Source organism: Fringilla coelebs (assembly GCF_963513975.1).
Source record: "Fringilla coelebs genome assembly, chromosome: 3".
NCBI lineage: Eukaryota > Metazoa > Chordata > Aves > Passeriformes > Fringillidae > Fringilla > Fringilla coelebs.
In genome coordinates this window covers 15,237,044-15,253,643 of record NC_140030.1, presented here as the reverse complement: position 1 = coordinate 15,253,643, position 16,600 = coordinate 15,237,044, and the positions used below count along the sequence as shown (strand labels likewise).

Sequence of the window (16,600 nt, the reverse complement as noted above, 5' to 3'; positions counted from 1 at the left end):
CCTTCCACCCCAAATGAATCAATGATTCTATGACCTAGAGATCCTTTAAAATTCAGGAATTCCTTTTCTTTCAGTTGCATAAATTATAAGTGGTGCTAAATCTTATTATTTTCTGCAGGTTTTACTATAAATTGTTCGTTTTGGTGACAGGACTATTTCATGTTCAACACAAAGAGTCAGTTGTTGAGTAAAATGGGCTTTGAAATACAGAGATAATGATCAAGAGGTAAAATTTATTAATAGATTTATGTGCTTTCATTCAGTTTAAAATCCCCATACTTCTCAAGATCAGACAAAATATATTAGCTATGGAAACATGCCAAAGTAAGTACTTAATCTTTAAGAAAGAGATAAAAAGATAAAACTAGTGAGTGATTCAGTGGAAGGATGAGACAAAGGGGGAAAATTACTCCAGTCAATTAATGATACATGTTTCCTCCTTATGCCCTACAACATTCATAGATTAATCAGGCTGGAGAGGTCCTCTAAAGTTCATTAAAACATTCTTCTTTCTCAGGGAAGGCTCCACTACACCTGAAGGTAAACACACATCTATACCTGCAGATATTTATTCCAACATCACAAGTCTTTTAGTGGACACTGCACAACCTCCCCAGGCAAGGAGCTGCACTGCTTCACTGTATTCCTGCATCTGCAATATGGTCCTTTCTTCCTGGAATTAAATTATATTCCCCATTTTCAAACCTGGAAACATGAAGAATACAAATATAAAAGGCTGCTGCAAAACAAGATGGAGTAATCTGAAAACTATTTCATTCTCTCTCACAACTCTCCCTGAAGCCTGACAATCTCAAACCCGCTTTTAACTTCATACATAAACCCCACAGGTATAAAAATGTGCATATACATTTTATACACACCTGCTATGTACACCGGGTAATATTTTAAAATCATCATTAGTTCAGATATTAAAACCAAGCAGTGTAGGGTACAGTAAATTTTTTTCACTGCTTTGTCTAAATTGGTAGAGGCTCTTAATTTCAGACAATATACCAACCACAGGAACACAGAATGATTCTTGGCTTGGTAACAGAATTTTGGAAAGAACATTAGATAATTAGTTTTGGTTCAATGTTTGTTGAATGAGTAATAGCCTAACTGATATAAATCATATTACCTGTGGAGTAAAAGAATACTGAATTACAGGTGACACATCAGACCTAGGTCATTCCTTTATCTCACCAGCATTTCACTCACATTTAACCACTATCTGTAGATTTATTTACAGTGAGTTTTTAACACTGATTCTCACCACTAAGTTCTCACATGTATAAAACAATCACACGTGGGTTTTCATGAGGTTACAACATCTGATTACACTTTACCTTAAGAGTATGAACCTTAAATGTCACAAAGGACCCCACAGCAGCTGCTCAGCTTCTAGGAATTGCAATTCTGGATAAAGACTGATTCTTGCAGTATGGAAAATGAAGTAACTGCAGACCGAAAAGCATTAATGAAACACAGGCTGACACTTTAAAAATGCCTGCTTTTGTTGCATGATGAAGTTAATTCATTTGCAGTGATGTTGCATTAATGCACCAGCTTCTACTGAAATTTCCAATCTTTCCCCAGAGAGCTGTTCAAGAACAACTTCAACCTCCTGTTAATTTGCTTAATGAGTCTCAACAATCTAAACATGTTTCATGCCAGGTGCCTATGTGAACAGTGATGTGGATTGAGAACTGGCTGAATGGCAGATCCCAGGGGGTCACAAGCAGTGGCATAGGGTCTAGTTGGAGGCCTGTCACTAGTGGTGTCCCCCAAGGTTCAATATTATTTAACTTATTAATCAATGACCTGGATGAAGGGGAGAAGCCTCCTTAGCAAGTTCCCTGATGGCACAAAGCTGGCAGGAGCAGCCAATACCCCAGAGGGCCGTGCAGCCCTTCAGAAGGAACTCAGTGGGTTTGAGAGTGGGGCAGAGAGGAACAGTTTCAAATTTAACAAAGGCAAATGCAGGGCCCTGCACCTGGGCAGGAATAACCTGGGGTACCAGCACAGGCTGGGGCTGGCCTGCTGGGAAGCAGCTCTGTGGAGAAGGACCTGGGGGACAGCAAGCTGTCCATGAGCTGGCAGTGCCCTTGCGGCCAAGAAGGCCAAAGGTGTCCTGGAGTGCATTAGGAAGATCATTACCAGCAGGTCAAAGGTGTTTAAAGTATATCCCAACTTCCTTTGAGGTGAAATAAACAGCATGCTAAGGGCAGTTTACATGTGCTTTCCATCTAACAGTACAAAGCACACTCCTTTAATCATATAGGCTTCAACCTAAATACATGATCAATACTATCACAATACTTACATTATGAATGTAAGTGAATGAAAAGCAAAATACTGACTTAAACCAGTCCACCAGAAGAATCTCAAAACACAAGAAACACACTCATTTTAAGCTGAAAGCTCACCATTTCAAACTCAGTGCATTACCACCCTGCAGTTCAACCACACTTAGTTTTTTACTGCCCTTGACAGTCCACAAAATCATTGTAAAATACAGATGTCTTCAACCATAAATGCAGCTCTAGATCAATATAATGGGATTTAGACCCACCATGAGAAGGAGCAAACTCTGCCAAATTCCTGCTCTTAAAATGCCAATTCTGTCCACTCAGTCCCCAACTCTCCCTGTATCAACCATGATGAAGGTCAGTTTCCACTGTTAACCTTTCCATATTCCTATAGCCCTATGTATGATGTAAGTACACCTGAATTGCACACAGATTGTTTCTAAGAGATAACATAATGCTCCAGGGGGAAGATGCAAAAATAAAAACCATGAGAAGCTTATAGACAATGCAGAAATTTGACAGGTAGAGGTAAAAAAAACTAAATATTGAGTAACTCATGATTTAGTTGAATGCAAGGGCAGAGGTGATGACTACAATGCAAGTTTTTAAAGATGAAAATGTCAGGTGAAAAGTGCCTTTTTAAACTAAAGGCAGCAACATAATTAAAACCATTAATTAAAGCAGGTAAAATTAAGTCAGGGAGAAAAAAAAAATTACCCATGTGGCTAACTTTTCTATCATCCAATGACAAAACAAACAGAAAAAAATTAGGCTTTGAGAAACCAAGGCTTTTTACTGAAGTAATTGCAAATATTCTATAAATACTGTCCAAGAAACCTGACCAGATTAATACCTCTCTTGTTTATAAAGCAAAAGACTTAAGAACCTATGAGTCTCTTAAAAAGACTTACAGTGACAGGGAGATTCACTGATTCTAGCTGGATCCAAAGTCCAGGTTTCTTTATCTAGGAAAAAGGCAATTTATAAAGGCTTTTAAAAAGCAATAAAAAGGTTCCTTTAGGATCAAAGGTAAAAACTAATTTATTTGCTAAATAATGACCTACTTAGGTTCAAGGGTTTTTAAAGTTATTTAACTAAACTCTTTTTTTGAAGCATAGGAGACTACTGGCATGGCCTTAAAGTGCTTGTTATATGAACATACCCCACTTTATCTATGTTGAACCATGGCTGGCTTTCCAAAACCAAAACAACAGGATCAGGTTTTGTATTTAGTTAATAGGACTACCCTTCTGAGCTTCCCCTTTGTTCACTGGTGTGACAAGAGAGGTTTCCTTACAGAATGACTCAGAGGAACCCAAATCAGGCATTCTCAATTGTCCTAACAACCATTTGTACCATTTGCTACTAAAGGCAATCCAAGAATATAAAGCCAGGTTTTGAAAAATACAATTGTGGTCATCCTTCAAGAACCAGAAAAATTTGTTGTGTCCTTGTAAAGATAAGCTTATAGACAAAACAACTTACCTTTGATCTTTTATGTAAGCAGTCACAAAGATTTCAGAAACTGAAACTCACAGCTCTTAAGTTAAATAAAAGACAGGCAGCCTTGTTGTATACACAAATTCTTATATAGAAAGCATCCAGGGTTACACAATAACCAGTTGCTGGTGATTTCTGAACAAATAGGGTTCACAATGGACCACATTCATAGTGGCCTTTGGTCAGTACTTTAACTTTCATAAACTATTCAATAATTAACACAAGGTTTAGGAGGTTCTGGCTTGGTGTTCACCAATGAATCAAAATACAAATCCATTGGTACTGTGTCCCAATTTGAAAAAGCCCCTTTTTCAAATGAAAATGAGGTAAAAAGTTTTTGGAAAAAACCCAACATAAATCAATGAAATAGTCGCCCTCTTCCACGTCTGCTCTTGAGATGACTGGCAGAGCGCCGGAGGGTTTTCCTCTCCTGACGATGTCGCTTCTCAGCCTCCTGCTGTTTCCTCTGCTGCTCTGACTGGAATATTGAAACAAAAATAGACTCAGGTTCCTGTAAATTCACACATCACCTCATTGTTCCAGTATCAATATATCAAGTCAGAATGCCATTAAGCAGATCTGGAAATGTTACAGTTAGTTGCCTCGTGCTATCTTGTGTCAGATTGTAACTGTTAATTCTAGATATCCTTAGGCATTATCATTCCAAGCTTTTCAAAGCAAATGTTTAACATAAAGATATAAAAAAACAGTGAATAATGTCTTTCAGATTAAAAAAACAATGCTTAACCATTCACTCCATAATTGATGTTTAAATACCCTTAAGAACATCGATCCCAATTTGTGGTTACTTAATATCTACTTTGGTTAACTAGTGTTTTCAAGTTTAATCACAAATTAGAATAAGCTGAGTTGGAAGGGACCCACAACAATCACTGACTCTAACCCCTGGCCCTACAGGAGTCTCCCTGGCCAGAACCACACTATGTGCCCAAGAGTATTGTCCAAATGCTTCTTGAAATCTGTCAGGCTTAATATTGCACAATTTAATTTTAAAAAGACAGAACAATTAGTTAAATTTGCTGAAGCATACATGTTTCCTAAAACATGTTCTTAGGAGCTCTTGAAAGTGTTTGATAGACTGTATGCAATTCTAGAAGGACTTTCTACATGAAAGTAATTCTAAATCTCTGCTCCTGTGGCGCATGATCTATTACTGTTTCTTCCCTTAATCAAAAACAGGCTGGAAGATGTTTTGATGTACCATGTAGATGAAATGGTTCTTAGAGCCAAAAGCTATTACCTTCTTTGGAAGACTAAAGCTTGTCTTTAAACTGTGCATAAACTGTAACTAGCAGACTTGAACTAGCCAAGCTCAGGAAACTGTCCATGTCAAAAAGTACTGCAGCAATTTGAGCAATTTCAAGCAGCCCAGGATAACTGCACTGAGTGTGACACAATTACCACTGTGGATGCAGCTGCACCCCCACTGCATCTCATTCTGTAACCAACAGCATTCACATAAGCTCATCTCCTCGGCCTCCCATTCACACACCATTTAAACTGAGCTAGAGGTTTGCTTGCATGGAGAGCATTTTGGCTAAGGTGAGATACAAACCAGTGTACCAAATATAGCAATCAGCCCATACTGGTATCAAGGCAGAAAAAGCTACTGGTTTTTATACTTTAATGGAATTTATGAATTTTTATTTTCACTGCAAGCAGAGCAATAAAAAAACCCACTATTTGAAAATACAGGTAGTTTCTCCCTGTCTCTAGACCTCTTCTGAAAGAGTCTTGATGAATCTTACTTAAGTTCACGTTGACAGCTACTCATAGTGTACTGAAACTGAATGACCTTGATCTGCATCAGAAATTTTAATGTTTGGGGTTTTTAAAGGTCTTCCATACTGTCCCAACAGTATAAGTACTTTGGTATTTTAGAAATCACACTATTTTATTAGATCTATTTGCTATGATATAGCACTTTGAAATTGAAAAATAAGCTGCCACACTGTGGGAACCATATTTAAATTCCCCAAAAACTAAACTGTGAAATATCAATGACAAACAGTTTCATCACTGGACCTGCCAGTGGTAGCTGGGCATCAGAGGGCTGCCAACATACCACACCTGCAGAAGCCAAGTTCAGCCTCAGTTCCACTGACTTAGGAGTTGAAGTGACACCAACCCTATGGAAGGACAATCCTCTCCCCTACAAAATCTTTCCCCCTACTCCCAAATACAGCTGCTCTTTGAGGAAAGGGCGTCACAAAGCAGAGGTTGATGTTTCAAGTGACTTTAAAATCCCTTATTTGGCTTGCTAACTCTTCTAACTCTTCATCCTCTGAAAAGGAGTGCCAAGACTGCATAGCGCGACTTCCTCCTAGCTCCTCATGGCTCATTCCTTAGGACTTCAGAAGATATACACAAAGTCTGTTTATTTAAGAGAAGACTTGTTAAGTCTTACTTTGTTATTGTCTTCATAGGAGAAAATATCTTCACTGCAGATGCATTATTTTTCTTTAATAAATTAGATTTTAAAAAATTGTTTTAATGCAGATGATTACTATGTATATATTTAAATAAAACAATATCAGTAAAAAGTCAGGAAAAGAAAATACATAGGTGTTAGAAGCACTATAATTGAAGAAAAGCCTCAAAGCTGTATCTTATCTGATAGAACCAAGTGAATTTGGCATTCCATACCACTGCTGTGTCTGTCTTCTTCCTGCAAGGTCTGTCTACCTTGCTCTCAAATCTCTGTCAGTAAAAGGTGACAGTTCAGCAAGCACCACCAACTGCAAGAAACCTTGTGGCTTTGGACTTTGTAAGTTCAAGCTACTGTAAAAAAGACTGTGCTTTGAAGCCCTGCAGAGCCTATTTAATAAGCTACAGGACACCAGCAGTTACAGAGTTGGCAAAATTGCCAGAGGGGTTACCATACAAGGCCCTGCAAAGCAATTTGCAACTTATTCCACAGTCACCACATTTTAAATTCCAGCAATATAGGAATCAAAAATAGATGAAAAAGGACATCTGCAAACAGATAATAATCAGCAAACTAAGTAAGGTAGAAACAGCCAATAATTCTGGGGGTTTTTTTCCCGTCAGGCATATCCAACGTGACAATTAAATAACTACTTAGCCATTTTTGTGACAGTGTTTTACCACAGAGAACAGTATTTTACCAGTGCTAAGGAGAAATGTGTTATAGCAAAGATGTTTACCTGAGGAAAACCAAATTTAACCAAAGTAAATTTTGTCAGGTCAAGTAGCAATTCATATGGGTTTTTAGCTCTTAAATTAGATCCTCTCTTCTATTCTTAAGCAAATTTCTAGTACAAAAATCTCTAAGTGTACTGCAGCAGTAGCAGATGCACAGAGGCATTTATTTAACTGCCCCATACTATAAAGCAATCACCTGTATGCAATCTACAAAATTCTTTAGAATGGAAAATCAAAACTCTTGGGAAAGGTAAATAGGCAGCAGTCAACTACACACTCCATATGGAGTTGTATAGGATCATAAGGTTCCATACAGAACCAGTGTAGGACCAGAGCTCATTCCTGTGACCTGAGTTACATAAGGTCAATAATAAAGGTGGTTTGGAGCTCTGCTTCCATCATGCTGAGACCTCTCAACGTGCTGAACCAAGAGAAGGCCTAAATTGCAGCACCCTAAGCTGTGTTTGGATCTGCAGACTGAGATCTGATCAGTGCTGGCACGGAAATCAGGCAAGGTCGCAAACCTCTGGTGGTACCTCTGCAAATAAACTATCAGAAGATGCAAGCCATTCTTTTCCACCAGAACATCAGATTTTCTGAGTGTTGCCTGAGTTATGCAGGATAAACACAGAGTACTACCGGAGGCTTTCATTTTCTTGGCAAGAACCTGAAGAGTTGGCAGCTTATAAAGAAACAAAGAGGGACATTTGCTTGACGGTTTTAAGTTCCTGTTCTTTCATGCAAAAACTAAAGTTACTTGTGCATTATCTTAAAAATTACATACATACATACATATATATATATATATATACACACACACACACAGATATAGCTCACCTTCTTTAATTTGAATGTTGCCTGTTTGCTGCCTACTGTGGTATCAGACACATTGAGTGTGCCAAGTTTTTCTTCAAGCTTTAAACGATCTTCAAGAGTTTTCCTGCAAAGAAAAACTAACATTAGTCCCCATTTTTGCCATCTTTTTACTTATCTTTTATTTAGAAGTTGATAATGCAGTCAAAACTAATCTCAATTTCCCTGAAACCCTGAAATGTCATAACTAAAAAAATATACATTCAGGAAACAGAAAGAAAGATAAATTCAAATAATTCCCTCCAGACACTGCTTTCAGTAGAAATACTTTTAAAATTTATGTAAAATTCATTGTTTTTCCTGATAAAAATTAACATGATTATAGTTGAGAAAGAAACCACACCCTTCTATTGCTTTAGTTTTCTCTGAAATATCCAATAAAGTTGGTGATATTAAACTGCACAAATAAAAAAAGTAATACTAGATATATTTAGTTTTCTTGAAATCTTATAATTTCTGAATTCGAAACACTTTTGAGGGAAGGAAGTAAGCTTGACTATACACCTAAACGAATTAATCTCCAAACGAATCACTTCACTATTTAATCCAAGCACAAATGCCTGTTTGGACACTGTGCCCACTAGAGTCTAAGTAGTTTACTGAATAAAAGAACAATATAAACAAGAGAATTCGATAAAGACAGACCCTGGGCCCAGACAGGAGCTCCACAGAAGCACATGCCTTCAAGCCCAGTGCTTATCACTGAGTTTCTGTAAGCAAACTGGTGTAGAGCCTCTCCCTCAGGCACCAAACTCCAGCATTTCTGCGGACAAGGGGGTAGGTGCTGTGGACAAAACTGACAATTTTCAGCTCTCCTCCACTGAAGTTAATGCCCTGCAAAAGCAAGCCAGATAGATGTGCCCCAGTTGCTCCAGGTTGTGAGCTGATATTTAGTGTCATGGTTGCCAACTTCAGTTAAGGTGGGCTGTAAACTTAAACAGCTGAGGAGCAGAAAAACGCCTTGTTCCCACACAGCCTCCAGCTCAGGAGAAGGCAGGCAGGTACAGTGCTGCCTTCAGCCAGCCTCCTTAAGGGCACCTGTGAGTCCCAACATGGCTCATCCTTCTCCTATGATGTAGGTCCTATGAGTTAAGTAGCACCCTCTGAGAATGAGACATGGCTTCTATGATCACACTCTCTGCATGTGCTTAGAAAACATTCTTGCTGTAAACAAAATTAGTTTCTGCAATTTGAGATTCTATTAGTGCCTCATTAGCTCTCTCTGAAGAGGGCCAAGGGACCTTTTCTGTACAGTTTTTAAAGCGGAAAATAAATCATCATAAAAATAGAGATTATATATAAAAAAATAGCAGCCACCAAAGTCAACGGCATTTACTGTGCATGAAGAACTCATGGCTGTGGCCTGTGCATGAAGTCTCTGAAGTCCACTGAATTTTGGTTAATGAGCCATTTTATGTAACAAAGACTCTTCAGATTAACAATGAAAAATTACTGTCAAGAACTACTTTATTTCTCATGACTAGGTACTTTGTATTTTTTTCTGTAGTATATTTTTCATTGAGTACATGTAAAAACTTGTTCCATCTGTGCGAATCGGAAAGACAAGCTAAGCCTTAGAGCTAACTGTGGCAGAAGATCAGTCACCAACATTGTGGTGGGATTTCTACATTCAAGTGAAGCCCCATTTTCCCCCCTTTGAAAGTGAACTGAAGAAATATGGCTACTACCCAGCAATTATTTAGCATGACTGCCTAGACACTGCTTCAGTCAGGAGAAAAATTAAAATGAGTAGATACTAGCAACATGCTGTGAGGTTGTAATCTTACTGAAAAAACCATAGGTATGGCTCTATTTATCTGAAAATGTGCACACCTCGAGTGATAGTGAATTGTACATACTGATACATGAACAACAGCTGGGTTTTTTGTTTTGGTTGGGTTTTTTTACATCTTCCTCAACAAATTAATTCAAGGGATACATTCACAGCATCATGGGAAGCGAATTCCCCTGTCCTAATGTAAAAACCAAACAAAAGTTACCCATGCAGGGTTTTTTTCCTCATTATAAGAGGACAGTTTTTCAGGACTTCTGCTATAAAACAGGAATATCTCTTTAGCAATACTAAGGAATATCAACTATGCTTTTGTTGGCTTTCTTGGCCACCTCTGAAGACACACACATTAACTGTCATACTTTTTATAAAATATGACTACTATAGTTTTTGATTTTGACATGCTTTAACTTCAGTAACATACTCTTTAAAGGAACATCAAGTATATCAAAAGAACTCTTAGCACACAGATAAAAATCCTTTCCTTTTGTGGTATCCTTTCAAGTTACTAGGCAGGGAACTTTGTTGTAGGGAAAGAAAGCAAGGATTTTCAGGTTTGTTGTGCAAGTGTAAGAGTACAAAAGGACAAAATTAAACATAGATGGATTTGAAATAAGATGTTTCATAGAACCATGAGTAAATATTGCAGCTCTCCTGCACAGAAAAATGTGTAGACTGTTGGTCTAGAAAGAAATTTATAGTACGCATCACTGCTTTAAAAGTTGGGCTTGGAGCCGTGCTGAGTCAGGAACATGTCAAAAGAAACACCCAGTTTTATATAAGTCATAAACTGTTTCCTCAGGTAGAATATTATATGATTAGAGAGAAAAAGAACATCTAGCCATTAAATGCATAGTGAAGGTATTAAGGTACTTAATTATACTGGTCACAGACCATCATCCTGTAAGTTGGATATATCAAATCAAAGACAAACATGCCAGCCTCACCAGATTGTACATGCCACTACAGTCTTTCCAGTTTTCAGTATGCTACTTCAATTAATTACTTTTATGCTGACTACTTATCACTGAATAAGGCCAGTACAAAACATATTTATTTTCTCTATAAAATTCTAACATGTAAAAATGCTTACTAACCAAGCAAGTTAGCAACAGAGGATAAATCATTATGACTACAAAATGGTAACAGACATGCATTATATTAAACAGATACCAGCTGTTGATTTTTAAATTTCTTCTAAGAATTTGACGAACACCAAACTCCATATTGAGAACAATGCTTGGATGAACACAAAGGGGATCAGTGAGTATAGAGCTAATTGCTTAGACAAAGATAAAAAACCACCATGTAAGTCAATTCAGTGGTCATCCTAGTCTGTCCTCAAATTCCTCTCCTTTTATTTTTTACATTTTACACTACAGCCTATCTGTGCATCTACCAGAGAGGGTATCTATTAGCAGCAAATCTTAAGACATTCTCCTTTCTTTACAAGCAGTCTGTTAAAAGTCTTTTGACTGTTTATGTCATCACAGATACTCCCTCATCTACAGGACAGGTCTGTGATATAGGCTTTTGCTTTTCCTGGGGTGAAGAAACTATTTTTCTCCCTTAAACCCAGATGAAATGTTTCTCTTCTTACAACTATCTTGGCTTATTTACTTGAATTTCAACACAGTTTTTCACATTTAAGCCTTCTGTATTTTGAACAAAATGAAATCTTTATGCTTCAAATTGAGTGTCCTGAGAATTTTCTTTAGAGCTCAGCAGCTGAATTTGTGCAAAAGAACAGTATATGGGTAGTCTGCAGCCATACAGCCTTTTAATGAAATATTTCACTTGCACTGAGAATATAGTGCCATTTGACCATTTCAGGCTCCTTGCAAGTTACAGCTGATATGACTATAAAACTAATCACAATATAAAAACTTATTTTTAACCTATAAAACTTTGTCAGAGTATCCAGAGTAGATTTTCTCCTGACAAAGAAGAAAAACTGACAAAATTAAAAAGTTGCTTCAGCTTCTGGAACAAAGGAAAAAAGAAAAATAATCAGAAGAAAGTTAATGGAAACATCTAAGGAAATTAAAAGTTCAGAATAAGTGGGTATATTCAATAGAAAGATCAAAGAAAAATCCCTGTATGAAGTTACCTGCTGATAAAAAACAGCTAAGGAAAACATGGCAATCAGTTTTGCTGAACTGCTATAAATCTCTATTTATAAAATACCACTATTTTTACTTAGAAGAGATCTTACAAGTACAACATGGAAATCATAGACCATCTGGCTACCATAGGAATACTGTCTTGCTAATACTTAAAAATCCATTTTACATGATCATCCTAGTTAAAAGTTTGAATTTTTATCAAGTGTTTCTTTATGTGTCTCCTAAAAATTCCCATCATAAAACAACTAGATTATAGAGTAGTCACTAGTGACATAAAGAAACAGCCCCATTATATTATTCACTTTCTTTTCTTTGTATAATTCCATTCTAAATAAAACCAAAATGTTTATTATGAGATCCATCTAGCCCAACAGCCCATTTCCAACATTAGTCAAAATTCTGCTCTGCACCAGCTGTGCTGCAAGAACTTTGCCATATCCTTTAATTTAATGTGCTTTTTCTTTAGTTTGACACGCTTATCCATGTACCCATTATTTCAGATGATCATCAATTTAAGGAAATGAAAGAACCAAACCAAATTACACTTAACGAACACCCTCCTAGCCTGACATTTTGTATTGCCAAATGAAAAACAGAAATAGTATGTCCTGACATTATAAGGACAGTGTAGATTTTGAAAATTTCTAGATGCCATAAAAATACCCAAACAAAACAATTTTTCTTTACCCATGTTGACCCATCCTGATCCTACTCCCGAAACAGTGACCACTCATGTAGTGTTCTAAACCCTTTTGGACAGTCAGATTAAAAATATCCAGTCTGTTAACCTCATATTGACACTGGGGGAGAAATATAACCAGTTTCTCACAAGACATCACTGTTACCTGTGAGAACAGCACTTCACTAACACTGAGTAGTGGATCCCCCAATCTGACTCAGTAGTATTTTACTCATTTCATTTGTGTTGTGTCTCTGTCCTACTTTAAATAGTGTATTTGTTTATCTATAAAACAAAGTATTCAATGACTATGTCACCTTAAGTTATCCCTTGGGTCATCAAATGTAGCTTTACTAGCAAGTGCTTCCAAGCCAAAACACTGTGGGCCTGCACTGTAGGGAAACGCTTGAGATCATCCACCCCCACCTATTAAATAGGAACATTAGCCTTACTTCATTAATTTTTGTTTTTTGGCAGAGTCTTTGAAGCTTCTGAATTCCTCTCCTTCTTTAATCTCAAAAAACTGAGGTTTTAGTAATGTTTGCTGATCCTCCTTGAGCCTTTCCTGCCGCTTTAGTTTTTCCTCTTGGCGTAAAAGCTTGCGCTGTTTCCTGACCTCTTCAACCCAGCCTTTTTCATCATCTGAACTCTCAGAACTTTCTGCATCACTTGCTTTTCCTTCTGGTTCTTCCTCCTCTTCCTGCAGACAAAAATAGTATAAAATAAGAAATCATCAACTAATTTTCTTTCCAAATAATTTCTGCAATTAGAGTACGTGACAGCTTTTACACAGATACAGCTGAAGAGAACTACAAGTTTTGAACAAAAGCAGTAACAGCAAATAAGCTGAAAATAAATTACGAAGTTGTTACCATCTACATATTTTATGTTTTTCAAACCTGTATTTGGGCAAAAACAGTATTACATCTAAAAACGAGATTAAAATTATAAACTACACTTAATTATTGTAGCTGATAAGACATTCTTGCATTGCCTCCATCCTTCTGGGGTGAAAAGTCTGAAAGCTTGAAACAGAAGAAAAGAAATCTCCATAGGCTTTCTTAATCCAAATGGAAAATATTTTACCTGTCCTTGTGCTTCCAGTTCTTCTAAGATCTTTAGCTTCCTCTTTCTTTTCTCACTTATTTTAGAAACAAGTGGGTTAAGTAGCCTAAATTCTTCACTCTGCTCATCCACCTGGAAATCTGGATTCTCAAACATGACCTTAAAACGATCATCTTTGAGAAGGCTGGGCAGATTCTGGAACAGAAGCAAAGCATGAGCAAGTCAGACAATTCTGAAACAGACATTAACAAAATACGTAAAACTTTTTCTTAATTAAACAAAATTAATAACCATCATATGAAATGCCAGTTGCTTTATCCTTCCAGGTCAAATAAAAATCAAGATTTATGCTTATTTTACTTTAACAAAGATTGTTTTAAGCTACCTGTAAGCAAGAGTTTTTTTAATGCACAGTACAGACACTTTAAATACACAATTACTAATATTCTCAGATAAATGTTTCTCATACATTCAGCCAGCTAGTCTGGAGACATGTTGATATCTACTGACTAATCAGCAGTACCTGCAAGGCAAATATACTGCCTGATGGGGATGAGTCTACAACATGTAAAACAAATTATAAGGGCATATGTCTTTATGTAATGCTACTATTATTTTACTGCAAATACTTAAGAGGAAATGTTGTTATACATATTATAACGCTTTTTCTTCCCTACTTTCACATACAGAATGTAAAAGGCAGTTTAATTCAAGTCAAAGTAAAATGAACTCAGTGTAAATTATGCTGCTGGTGAATTCAGAATAGTTCAAGCTACTAATTCATCTTATGAGAAGACCAGTTACTGTCATTTTAAAATCATTGCATACACAGCTTTTTAATAGAAAATCTTTATTTTTTAACACTGCTCAATGTATACCAGCATATTAATCCCACCACTGCACTAGGTTTTCACTGTTATTGAAGAAAAGGAAGGTGGAACTAAGGATACTGAAAACAAGAATAAATTTCAAACACAAAACCAGTGCAAATGTGTAACTTTCAACCACAGTAAAAAATTAAATCCCAAAACCTAAAATAAATTGCTTATCATAGGACTCTAATACTGTTTCAGAAAAATAACCTCCATGCACATTTTTATATACACTCTATTTAGTCCACTTAATAACACAATCTCTATGTACTTCAAGACAAATCAGTCCCCATCTACTGAACTCTCATTTAAGTTTCATCAGCACCTACCTTTTTAGTAGTTCATCCTTCCTACTAACCTCAACACATAAGATTTCATTATTTATCACATGCAGGCTAGTGTCTGCCTATCATGAATACTATATTCCTCTAAGAATGAGCACCTACAAAGTGCTACCTATAAAAAGCCTCCCCTCCCACTAGATACTAAACATTTACCCATTTCATCAATTAAAAACTTCTCATAGCAGAGTAATGGATTACTTTTAACATCCAGAAGAACTCCTGTTGCATAAAAGCAAACCATTTTGGCTATTCTATAAAATATATTTAAATGTATACACAAAAAAGGCAATTGTATCTTAAATTTCATAGATAACATCTATCCTGTCATGGTCACCACTAAAATACCAAAAACATATGCAACAGCAGGTCTTGTTTGAACAGCTGTGGTACTGAGGCTGCATTAACCAGCTTTTGGAGTTCTGTGAAACCCATATTACCTTCACAGTGAGTAATTATTTTTAGCCTCAAGTTACTATATGTTGGTTTTTTGTTTGGTTGGTTTTTTTTGTGCTGCAGCTACAGTCAAATACATCTTGAAGCCACCTACCAGAACAAGTTACTCATAAGAACCAGAAAAAATCTATTTTTAATTTCTTTGGCCAAACAGCAACAACAAAAAAAATGAATCCTGTAAGCATTGCTAGTTCTGCGCTCCCAGCTAGAGAATTCACCAAAACAAGAGCTCACCTTTTGTTTTCTTTTTTTACTAAACTGTTGCTCTTCTCCTTCTTCTTCAATCAGTTTGAGTGCAAGTTCTTTATTAACTTTTGGGAGTTTCTAAAAAGAGGAAAGCAGTTAATAAATTAGCCTTTTACACATGCAACCTACATGCTTTACTTTCTTACAACTGCTGCAGAAAAGCTCCTTGACCGGTTCCAAACATCTCTAGGTACTAGTAAAGCAACTGCCCTTAGAGAAGATTTAAGAACTTGTATATTATTTTTAACTTCTAATGCATCAGCTTTGGAAAGCAACTCTTTCTCCTTTTACATTGAACAGATCCAATCTAGAAAGTTACTAGTTATAAACACAGTACAATTTTCATGTATCTCTTTCCAGAGTATTACGTTTCAAGGCCTTAAGTAATTTAATGACAGAAGCAGAAAATGCAAAGTTTTACCAGTGGATTATTTGCTCGAGTGGCAAATGAGATGAGATCTCCTCTCTTAGTTTGGTATCAGCCTTTCGAAATCACATGGGAATTTTATGTTTCCATTCAAGAAGTTCTATGAATTACTTTGTGTGTGCAACTCCTAAGTCACTACATCTCTAAGCTACACTTAGGAATATATTAATCTTTGTGAATAGTTTCCCCCAAAGTATACTATTTATTTCCAGGATTTACCTTCAGTTGAACTCTCTGTGCACGAGTTTCTTCTATCTTCTGCCTTATTTTCTCTCTTCTATATTCTTCATAGGCAAAGGGGTTGGCCATCATTTTTGCCTTTGAACAAACAGGAGGAAGTAAAAAGAAAGTACCATTAGTACAGGACACAGTCCATTATCTGGATAGAAAAAAAACCCCAGCCAAAACAAGAAACCACAAAAAGACGAAGAAAACCCACAGCACATATATATTATTGTTAAGAATAACAATTGACAAGATTCAGCCTTAGTTACCTTGTGATAAAGTCTTATGTCCATGAAGAAGCCATGCATATATGCTCTGAGCAATGATGATCCAATGAGATGAGCAAGGCCTAGGAAAAAAGTTCCAGAGAATTTCAAAGAGCTTTCATATATAAAGAACTTCTATTCCAAGCCAGCCACTTAACTTCCTTAAGACAAACAACCACTGCCAATGCAAAATATTAATCTAAAAGTCACAATCATGACATCAAAACTAAGTAAAAG

General features: G+C 36.6%; 1 protein-coding gene across 1 annotated transcript in view; it reads right to left on the bottom strand.

The window, feature by feature from the left end:
* Positions 1-264: 264 nt before the first annotated feature.
* NOL10 (nucleolar protein 10) overlaps positions 265-16,600 on the bottom strand; it is a 52,449-nt gene continuing 36,113 nt past the window's right edge. The window contains exons 15-21 of the mRNA XM_084202821.1: positions 16,367-16,446; positions 16,092-16,190; positions 15,434-15,523; positions 13,552-13,725; positions 12,918-13,165; positions 7,833-7,935; positions 265-4,287 (exon numbers count right to left, since the gene is read on the bottom strand). Of these exons, the coding sequence (XP_084058947.1) occupies positions 4,168-4,287; positions 7,833-7,935; positions 12,918-13,165; positions 13,552-13,725; positions 15,434-15,523; positions 16,092-16,190; positions 16,367-16,446 (914 nt within the window). The 3' untranslated portion in view covers positions 265-4,167. The remainder of the gene's footprint in view (positions 4,288-7,832; positions 7,936-12,917; positions 13,166-13,551; positions 13,726-15,433; positions 15,524-16,091; positions 16,191-16,366; positions 16,447-16,600) is intronic.